Raw genomic sequence first — 11,033 nt, forward strand, 5'->3', positions numbered from 1 at the left:
TCATAGGACCCCGGCCCCGACGGCCTCTCCCGTGCTCTCCCCTCCGCCGGCCGCCCCCCAGCCCTGCCGGACCCCCCCGCACTCCCCTTAGGGCCCGGCTCCCCCCGGCGCTCCGGCCTTTCCCCGGCTCGCCCCGGGGCCGCCGTGCAACGCGGACACGCTGCTCCGTGTCCCAGCCTCCCGGGTCCCCGTGGATCCGGCCCTGGCGGCCCCGGCGCTGGGAAGGGCTGGGCTGGGGCCGGGCCGGGTGCTCAGACCCCGGGACACCCCCGCACATCTTCGTGCTGCTCTTGTGGGGCACCGGAGGAAGATTTGGGTACTTGGAGGCTTATGAAACACCTTTCTTTTCGTGGCTCTGTCTCACTTTTATCCCAAGCTGTTTGGATCCTTTGGTGGGTCATTCTCCCCGTAGCTGTGAAGGCTCGGGGTGCAGGGAAGGCAGCTGTGGGCAGGTGAGTGAACTTGTGCCCCTGATTTCTTCATGAAAATGTTGTGCTTGCAGGGACCATCTGTCCTGGCTGTGCTGGTGCGGCTGGTGACGGGACAGGCACCTTGAGTGGAATCCGGAGCATCCTGCCTCCCTCTTCCCAAATCAATACCTGCACGGGCCTCCATCTCCGCGCCGAGAGCAGCGACGCGCCGGGCTCCAGGCTGCTGCGGCAAGGTGGGGGTCAGGCACGGCCCCGGCTCTGGGGACACCGCGGGCTGGGATTGCCATGGGTGGTGCTGTGGTGCAGCAGTGGCAAAACGCCCCTGGGACCTGCTGCTGTGGGGCTGTGTGAGTGCGAAGTGTTTTGAGCCCTGGTGCGGTGCAGGGTGCTCCCGTTCCTGCCCGCTGAGCCGCACCACGGGCAGGGGCAGGCAGGAGCGTGCCTGCTGCCAGGCCTCGGGCCAGCCCTTGTGTCACGGTGCTGTGTCCGGTCCTGGTGGGTGATCGCGTTTGTGGCGTGGGTGTGGGACAGGTCACAGTCCCTGCTGCTCTGGCGTGGATCCCCGATCTGGCATGAACAGGGGAAACCTGCCTGTAAGCCTGCCAGCCCTGACCCTCTTCTGGCACCGCTGGTGGAGTGTCCCCCAACCCAACAACGTGCTGAGAGAGCCCCCCATGCCCCAGTGACCCTACTGTGCCACCTGGCTGTGCCAACACTGCCCCTCTGCCCCCAGCCTTCCCTTGCCAGGATTCTCTGAGCTCTCCCGGTGTTCCCCTTGGAATGGTCAAGCCCCTGGTGCCAGTGGGGCTCTGCCTGGCAGTAGTGAGGTTTCGGCAGAGGTGTTTAGCAACCATGCAGTGGGGTGTGCTGAGCCGGGTGTGCTTCTTGCTGCAGATGTCGGTGACGTTTGAGGAAGTGGCGCTCTACTTCTCCCCCGAGGAGTGGGCAAAGCTGTCGGGCTGTCAGCGGCAGCTCTACCGAGAGGTGATGCTGGAGAACTACCAGATGGTCGCCTCGCTGGGTGAGGACTCTCTCTGGTGATGTTGGGCTGGGGTGAAGTAAGAATTCATCTCTTTAAGTGAGCTGGAGCCATTGAAAGGGCTGTCCAAGAGCTGACGTGGTGGTTGCAATTGCAAGTTTGACCCTGCCAGGCAGCCTCCTGTGGAGAGTGTTCCTGAGAGAAAATGGGATGGGATGGGATGGGATGGAATAGCCCATTTGAGATGGAAGTGACTTCCAGTGCTCATCTAGTCCAACTGTGTGACCACTTCAGGGCTGACCACAAACTGCAGCATCTTGTTAAGGGCATTGTCCAGATGCCTCGCAAACAGGGAGAGGCTTGGGGCATCGACTGCCTCTCCAGGCAGCCTGTTCCAGGGTTTGACCACCCCCTCAGTACAGGAATGCTTCCTCGTGTCTAGTTTAAGCCTCCCAGGCGTAGCTTTGAGCTGTTCCCAGGTGTCGTTTGTGCAGAAGAGTGGCCGAGGTGACGGGGGTGAGGCGAGAGGAGGCTGTAGGTGCAGGGATGTGGGGGCTGAAGCCGCAGCCTGGCAGGGACAGGAGAGAGGAGCGGGGTGGGGGGGATGCTGGGGCTGTGGGTGCGGGGGCCGGTGCTGCTGTCCCGGCAGTGCGGGAGAGGGGGCTTCTCTCTGTGCCCCGGACAGGCTGGGCCACCGTCAAACCAGAGATCATCTGCAAGATAGAGCGAGAAGAGACACCATGCGTGCCAGAGCCCCATCGGGAGTGGCAGAGGCACGAGACACCTGTGCCAGGTTTGTAGCCAGGGTCAGGGGGGGTCAAGGTTGCACTGTCTCCTTGCCCCGGGTGATTCATGCAACTGCAAGGGTGGGGGGCTGGCAGGGTGCCCTTGCTGCTCCCCATGGGGAGGTGTCCAACATGCCCATGATGTCAGTGGCAGTGACCCCGTTTTCTCCTCCCCAGCAGCTGTTGACCCCGGGAGCCAGAGGGAGGTCAAGGGAGTCAGGAGCTTTGTCCAGAGGCAGCACCTGCTGAATCACCAGCACATTCCCAGTCGGGAGAAGCCCTTCACCTGCACTGACTGTGGCAAAAGCTTCAGTGTCAAGAACAAACTCATCATCCACCAGCGCATTCACACCGGGGAGAAGCCCTTCACCTGCACGCAGTGCGGTAAGAGCTTCAGACAGAAGACCAGCCTGCTGAGACACCAGCGCATCCATACTGGAGAGAAGCCCTTCACCTGCACTGAGTGCGGTAAGAGCTTTAGCCACAAGAGCAGCCTCCTGAATCACCAGCACATTCACACTGGGGAGAAGCCCTTCACCTGCACCGACTGCGGCAAGAGCTTTAGCCGGAAGAGTAGCCTGTTTGGGCACCAGAGCATCCACACCGGGGTGAAGCCCTTCACCTGCACGGAATGCGGTAAGAGCTTTGGCCATAAAAGAAGCCTGCTTGGGCACCAGAGCATCCACGCTGGGGAGAAGCCCTTCACCTGCACTGACTGCGGCAAGAGCTTCAGAGTTAAGTGGAACCTCATCACCCACCAGCGTATCCACACTGGGGAGGAGCGGCCCCTGAACAGACACCACCAGGTGCACCAAGAGCCAGGGATTGTGCTGGAGGGTGTCCAACAGAAGAGGGAGGTCAAGGGAGTCAGGAGCTTTGTCCAGAGGCAGCACCTGCTGAGTCACCAGCACATTCACAGTGGGGAGAAGCCCTTCACCTGCACCGACTGTGGCAAGAGCTTCAGCACCAAGAGTTATCTCATCATCCACCAGCGCATCCACACCGGGGAGAAGCCCTTTGCCTGCACCGAGTGCGGTAAAAGCTTCAGCCAGAGGAGCAGCCTGCTGTCTCACCAGCGCATCCATACTGGAGAGAAGCCCTTCACCTGCACTGAGTGCGGTAAGAGCTTTAGCCACAAGAACAGCCTCCTGATTCACCAGCACATTCACACTGGGGTGAAGCCGTTCACTTGCACTGAGTGCGGCAAGAGCTTCACAGGAAAGCAACACCTCATCACCCACCAGCGCATCCACACCGGCGAGAAGCCCTTCACCTGCACCGAGTGTGGCAAGAGCTTCAGTGAGAAGAAGACCCTCATCATCCACCAGCGCATCCACACCGGGGAGAAGCCCTTCACCTGCAACAACTGTGGCCAGAGCTTCAGGGCAAAGAAGACCCTCGTCCTCCACCAGCGCATCCACACTGGGGAGAAGCCCTTCACCTGCACCGAGTGTGGTAAGAGCTTCAACTTCCGTGACAGACTGATTAGGCACCAGCGCATGCACACCGGGGAGAAGCCCTTCACCTGCACCGAGTGTGGCAAGAGCTTCCGGGAGAAGAAGACCCTCATCATCCACCAGCGCATCCACACCGGGGAGAAGCCCTTCACGTGCAATGACTGTAGCAAGAGCTTCAGGGCAAAGGATACCCTTGTCATCCACCAGCGTATCCACACTGGAGAGAAGCCCTTTACCTGCAATGACTGTGGCCAGTGATTCAGGGAGAAGAGGAAACTCATCGTCCACCAGCGCATCCACACTGGGGAGAAGCCCTTCGCCTGCACTGAGTGGGGTAAGAGCTTCAGTCAGAGGAAACACCTGCTTCAGCACCAGCACATCCACAAGGGGGCGAAGCCCTTCACCTGCACTGACTGCGGCAAGAGCTTCAGAGTTAAGTGGACCCTCATCATCCACCAGCGTATCCACACCGGGGAGGAGCCCTACAAGTGTTGCAAGTGCGGTAAGGCCTTCAAGCAGAAGTGGCACCTGATGAGACACCAGTGTGTGCCGAAGGACCCAGATATTGTGCTGGAGGGTGTCCAGCAGAAGAGGGAGGGTCCTTCCCCAGCAGGGGGGCCGGCAGAGGCCAAGCCCTTCCTGTGCGGTGTTTGCGAGAAGCGGTTTTGGAAGGAGAGGCTCATGCTGGCTCACCAGCGCACCCACGGCAACCCCAGCCTGCAGCCGCCTCCGCAGCCCGGCACCCCCTGAATCTGCTGCTGAGGGGCCTGTGGGGTCTGGGGGCTGCTGCGGGGGTGGGTGTGGGGAGATGTCCTGGTGTTGTTTGGGACAGAGTCAATGTTTTTCTGAGTAGCTGGTTTAGTGCTGTGTTTTGGAATGAAAATGAGAAGAATGTTTCTAATACACGAATGTTTTGTTTGATGCTGAGCAGTCAAGGACTTTTCATCTTCTGGTGCCCTGCCAGCTGGGAGGGGGCACAGCTGGGACAGCTGCCCCAAAGTGGCCAAAGGGCTGTTCCTAACCATCTGATGTCATGGTCAGTACAGAAACTGGGGGCAGTGGGCCTGGGGCACCACAGCTCAGGGACAGGCTGGGCGTCAGTCCACATGTGGTGAGCAATTGTGTTGTGTATCACTTGTTTTGTATATTCTTCCATCATTTGTATTCTCATTATTCTTTTCCTCTTCTGTACTATTAAACTGTCTTTATTTCAACCTACGGGTGTTACTCAGATCACTGGATGAGCCCAATCTGTTTTTTGTATCAGTCATTTCGCTTCAAGAAATATGTTTCAAATGGAATGAATCACTTAGAAGTCTAAGAATGTGTGATTTTTAGTATACTGCCTACTTTGCATTAGTTAGTAGCTAAATTTGCTGAAATCCCTAACTGTGTGTTGTCAAGTTCTGCTCATATTCAACAAACTTGCAGTCGAGGAAAGCAAAGCAGCTACAGGACATCAACGTTCACAAAAGGCTGAAAGGCTCAGAGGCCCCTGCAACACGGCAGGATGGCAAAAGGCTGAGCAGATGACACTCCCAAACAGAACTCCCCGAAACGGAGCAGAACCAGAATGGGTCTCTGTCCCTGTTTGTCCCAACTCTGCCCCAGCTCCATCCTGACTCTGTCAGCAGCCGTCAGATTACGAGTCTCCAAATACGAAGCATGAGGCTGATGGCATGGAAGATCCTTGTTGATCGGTCTGGATGTGCATTCTATGGGAATATAGCAGAAGAACGGCGAGGAGTTTGGTTAAATATAAATACGCTCAAGTCACTTGCAGCTGTCTGTAGAAAAAGCACATGCATCACAGCAATAGTTTTGCTGAGATTGTATGCTTGACAAGCAGAACCTCCACAGTAGAACCTCACATAGGCCTGTGAGCAACTCTAGACAACTTATCACTGTGCCTGAGATTCCTGCGTTGTTGTGAGAAAGAGCGGGAGGCTGCGCCCGCCTGGAACCTTGAAATACAGGCGAGGTCGGCAGGCCCAGTGATGTTCTCCTAGGGCTGAACTGACCAGCGCCTGCGTCCCCGCTTGTGTTACCTCTGCGAGGGAGCTGAGGTGCTACTTCGGAGATCCCCCGGTCGAGAGGGAACTAAGAGAAAACTTGCTCTTTGCAAATGCATTCGTGGCCTCTGGCTCTTCCTGTGACGTGCCTGCACTTGTGCACACACCACACAGAGCATCAGTCGTTAGCCCCAGCAGCTGTTCCCAGGGTAATTTATGATTACTTGTGGACTTCTCCACCACATCAAGTATGTCCTTCCCTGTTGTCTTCCCCTGAATGGCAATGACATCCAAGAGCTCCCCGTGACAGACAAGTCTGCCTTGACACCTCTTATACAAACGGATAGATGCGCTGTGTCTGCGTTGTCTGTGCTTTCATCAACGGGTAATGAAAAAGCCACATCACTGCACGCTTCTTTGGCCACTGCTACGTCATTTTTGGCTACAGCTCTGGTCATCATATTCTGCTGGGATTGCAGTCTGCCTTGCAATTCTTGCACCAGTTGTTGTTGTTGTTGTTGTTGAAAGCTAAATTTAGTATATTTAGTTCCGTGTTAGGTCTCAAAATGCTGACGTGCATTGCACTCCTTTGTCACCAACACTGTCTCATAACACAAAAGACATGCTGTTTTTTCCCCTTAGAACACAAACACTACACCTCCCGTGCTGCACCGGCGGTGGGCGGCCCTCCCAGGCTGACGCTGCCGGCGGCTCCCGGCGCCGCCTTTGTCCGTGCGGGGCTGGCGGCGCGGCCCCGGCGCAGGTAGGGGCGGCGGGCGGCGGGCCTGCGGCACGGGGATGGGCGCTGCTGGCCCGCGGGGTCCTGGCGGAGGGGACCCCGGCCCCGACGGCCTCTCCCGTGCTCTCCCCTCTGCCAGCTGCCCCCCAGCCCTGCTGGACCCTGCCGGACTCCCCTTAGGTCTTGGCTCCCCCCGGCGCTCCGGCCTTTCCCTGGCTCGCCCCGTGGCCCCCGTGCAACGCGGACACGCTGCTCTGTGTCCCAGCCGCCCGGGCCCCCCTGGATCCGGCCCTGGCGGCCCCGGCGCTGGGAAGGGCTGGGCTGGGGCCGGGACGTGTGCTCAGACCCCCGGGACACCCCGCACATCTTCCTGCTGCCCTTGTGGGGCACCGGAGGAAGATTTGGGTGCTTGGGAGCTTTCAAAACACCTTTATTTTTGTGGGTCTTTCTTGCCTTTACTGCAAGATGGCCGGGTCGGTGATTGGCGGTCTTTGGTGGCTCCTTTTCCCAGTAGATGTGAAGGCTCGGGGTTCAGGGAAGGCAGCTGTGGGCAGGTGAGTGATCCTGTGCCCCTGATTTCTTCATGAAAATGTTGTGCTTGCAGGGACCATCTGTCCTGGCTGTGCTGGTGCGGCTGGTGACAGGACAGGCATCTCGTGTGGATTCCGGAGCATCCCGCCTCCCTCTTCCCGGATCAATACCTGCACGGGCCTCCATCTCCGCGCCGAGAGCAGCGACGTGCCGGGCTCCAGGCTGCTGCGGCAAGGTGGGGGTCAGGCACGGCCCCGGCTCTGTGGACACCACGGGCTGGGATTGCCATAGTTGTCTCCATGGTGTAGCCGTTGCAAAACACCCATGGGATCAGATGGGTTGGGAGTCCGGTTGGTACAGGAGGAGTGGGAGAGAAGTGTTTTGAGCCCCGGTGCGGTGCAGGGTGCTCCCGTTCCTGCCCGCTGAGCCGCACCACGGGCAGGGGCAGGCAGGAGCGTGCCTGCTGCCAGGCCTTGGGCCAGCCCATGTGTTACGGTGCTGTGCCCAGTCCTGGTGGGTGATCTGGTTTGTGGGACAGATGGGGTACAGGGCACAGTCTGAAGTGCTCTGGCGTGGTCCTTAATCTGGCACGAGCAGGGGAAACCTGCCTCTAAGCCTGCCAGCCCTGCCCCTCTCCTGGCACAGCTGGTGGGGTGTCCCCAACCCAGGGACCTGCTGAACAAATCCCCCGTGCTGTGGTGACCCTGCTGTGATCCTGACTGTGCCAACACTGCCCCTGTGCCCTCACCCTTCCCTTGCACAAAATGCTCTTGGTGTTCCCCGTGGGATGTTGGAGCCCCCAGTGTCAGTGGGGCCCTGCTTGACAGCAGTAGGCTTTTGGCAGAGGTGTTTAGCAACCATGCGGTGGGGTGTGCTGAGCCGGGTGTGGTTCTTGCTGCAGATGTCGGTGACATTTGAGGACGTGGCGCTCTACTTCTCCCCCGAGGAGTGGGCAAAGCTCTCGGGCTGTCAGCGGCAGCTCTACCGCAGCTCTCTCTCTGCACTGATTGTGGCAAGAGCTTCAGTCACAAGAGTCACCTTGTGAGCCATCGACGTGTGCCCACCGTGGAGAAGCCCTTCATATGCACCGACTGCGGCAAGAGCCTCAGCTGCAAGAAACGGCTGCTGAGCCACCAGCGTGTGCACAGCGGGGAGAAGCCTTTTGCCTGCACTGACTGCGGAAGACCTTCACGGAGAAGAAGACTCTTATTGGCCACCAACGCATTCACACCAGGGAGAAGCCCTTCACCTGCACTGTCTGTGGCAAGAGCTTCAGGGAGAAGACAAACCTCATCAGCCACCAGCGCATCCACACAGGGGAGAAGCCCTTCTCATGCACCGAGTGCAGCAAGAGCTTCAGTCACAATCATCACCTTGTGAGCCACCGATGTGTGCACGCCAGGGAGAAGCGCTTCACCTGCACTGACTGAAGCAAGACCTTCAGTGACAAGGAGACCTTCATCATCCATGAGTGCATCCACACTGGAGAGTCACCCTACTTATATGGCAAGTGTAGCAAGACCCACAGCTATGAGCAGCACCTGCAGAGCCAGCAGTAGTGGTGCAGGTGGGTGGATGGCAGGAGAGAGTGGGGTCCAACCCCATTGAGGGTGGGCAGGCAGAGGCCAAGCCCTTCCAGTGCGGTGTCTGCGAGAAGCGGTTTTGGAAGGAGAGGCTCATGCTGGCTCACCAGCGCACCCATGGCACCCCCAGCCTGCAGCCACCTCCGCAGCCCGGCACCCCCTGAATCTGCTGCTGAGGGGCCTGTGGGGTCTGGGGGCTGTGGGGGGATGTCCTGGTCTTGTTTGGGACAGAGCTAATTTTCTTCCTAGTAGCTGGTTTAGTGCTGTGATTTGGATTGAGGATGAGAATACTGTTTCTAATACATGGATGTTTTGGTTGCTGCTGAGCAGTCAGGGACTTTTCAGCTCTGGTGCCCTGCCAGCTGGGAGGGGGCACAGCCAGGACAGCTGAAACAAAGTGGCCAAAGGCCTATTCCATATGATGTCACACTCAGTATAGAAACTGAGGGGAGTTTGTTGGGGGCACCACAGTTTGGAAACAGTCTGGGCATTGGTCAGCGGGTGGTGAGCAATTGTGTTGTGCTTTGCTTGTTTTGTATATTCTTATATCATTGTCATTGTCATTATTCCTTTCCTCTTCTATCCTATTATCAGTCTTTATCTCAACTCAGGAGCCGTACACATATCACTGGAGGAACCCAATTTAAATTTTATGTTAATCATTTCACTTAAATAAGTACATTTTTAATAGCATCGACCACTTAGAATTATTTTCTATTTCTTGAAGTGATCTGAACACCAGTTTGCAACAAGCAGGACCCTAAATCACTGCTCTGTGACAAATTGGCGTAGTTGGCAGGATGGCGGGTGACATCGCTGATTGCGGAGGCATGGGGTGAATCCGAGACCCAGATTCTCAGTAAAATGGGCTTGTGATAATTGGCTTGATTGGAAAGCTTGGACCTCTCCAGCATATTTGTGGTGGGTCTGCCTAAGTCACAGTGACCAAATAATGATGAATGGAAATGAAACAATTGGCTTTTGAAGTCCAGGGGCTTGATTAAATTTAGCAGCTGACCCAGCCAATGAATACCGTTCTATCACCAGCTAAGTAGCTTCTTGGGTTGGCAGAGATGTTTTGGTATGAGGTGAACCCTCCACGATACCCATAAGATCTCTTGATGAGCTCCCTACAGCTGTGACAAAAGCTGCCTGCACACAAGCCATGCATCAAAGAGGAGCCACCAGTATCCTGATACCTATGGTAATTGATTGTGAAATGCAGAACCCCATCTAGTTGCAAAACAGGATGAAATGAGACAAGAACAGACCACAATGAGTGATGAGGCTGCAGTGGCCCTGCATCCCAGTCCCTGCCGGGGCCGACTCAGTGCACAACACTGTCGATCATGCCTGTGAAATGTGATGGGATGATTCAGTAGCCAGAAAATTGGACCCAAGACCCACTCATTGAGTAAGACAAACACCCCCAGGGGTGATGGGCATGTATGCACCTTGTGATATCTTAAACAGTTGTTTTTGCAGCTTCTGGCAGGGAGGAAGAGAGTAGTGCTCTGGAGGCAGGACGGTATCTCCCTCACTCTTTGCAAAACAAAGGCACCAGCCTTTGAGATAAAGGCATTACCTGTCCTTGCACAAAAGCAGGGTCATACAGTGGTCATGAGTCACCAGGGGGAATCACGAATCACCCCTAGAGGACCAATCAGCTCACTTTTGGGACCACTGCCTCGTTTCTGGAACAATGTCCTTAACCAGCATGAGGAGCCAGCAGAGGGAGGAGGTGAGCCACCTGCTCCTATCTTGCATGCAAATGAACTGAAGTATTTAGAGCTTCCCACTTGGGACACTTGTTGTGTTGCACCTCCACCCTGTGGAACTACAGAGAGCGGTGAGGGATTGACCTTTGGAGTGCTGAAATCTTACTCATCTTCTGATATCTATCTCTCTTTTTGTCTCTCTAACTTTATTCTGGGCACATAGGGGTAATATCATTGTGAATTTTGTTGCTGAAGTCTTGTTAAGTCTTGTAGTATAATTACAAGCTTTTGCCAAGCCACTATTTGCTGTAATTCCTCTGAGTTCTAAGTACATTAGTGATTTAATTGAACCTCTCGAGTAACTGTCCTTCGTCTCAATTACCGCACAGGGTATTTAAGAGTTAATCTTGCCCTCCCTGCACTGAGTGTGAGGGAACATTTAAGTTGGTGTCAGAAGTGGGATACTCTGTGAGAAACAGTAAAGCGGTTTCCTACAAGGGGATATTAGGAAGGAAAGAAGCCAGAGAGTCGTGGTCAATGGGGCAGAGTCCCGTTGGAGGCCTGTGTCTAGTGCAGTGCTTCAAGGGTTGGTGCTGGGGCCAGTACTGTTCAACATATTCATCAGTGATTTGGATGAGGGAATAGAGTGACTGTCAGCAAGTTTGCTGGTGACACCAAGCTGGGAGGAGTGGTGACACTGGAAGCTGTGCTGCCATCAGAGACCTGGACAGGCTGGAGAGTTGGGCGGGGAGAAACTTAATGAAATATAACAAGGGTGAATGTAGAGTCTTGAATCTG

The 11,033-nt window shown here is 56.1% G+C and overlaps 1 protein-coding gene across 1 annotated transcript; it reads left to right on the plus strand.

Moving 5' to 3' along the window:
* Positions 1 to 1,283: 1,283 nt before the first annotated feature.
* LOC309435434 (uncharacterized protein) lies at positions 1,284 to 4,044 on the plus strand (the record flags this gene model as incomplete). The annotated part of the gene is made up of 3 exons (XM_082043639.1): positions 1,284 to 1,452; positions 2,096 to 2,203; positions 2,373 to 4,044. 3 exons carry the CDS (start codon positions 1,284 to 1,286, stop codon positions 3,908 to 3,910), a joined length of 1,815 nt encoding a protein of 604 aa, XP_081899765.1. The 3' UTR covers positions 3,911 to 4,044.
* Between the last annotated feature and the right edge of the window lie 6,989 nt (positions 4,045 to 11,033).

This window comes from Streptopelia decaocto, assembly GCF_964273445.1.
Source record: "Streptopelia decaocto genome assembly, chromosome: 1".
NCBI classification, from domain to species: Eukaryota; Metazoa; Chordata; class Aves; order Columbiformes; family Columbidae; genus Streptopelia; species Streptopelia decaocto.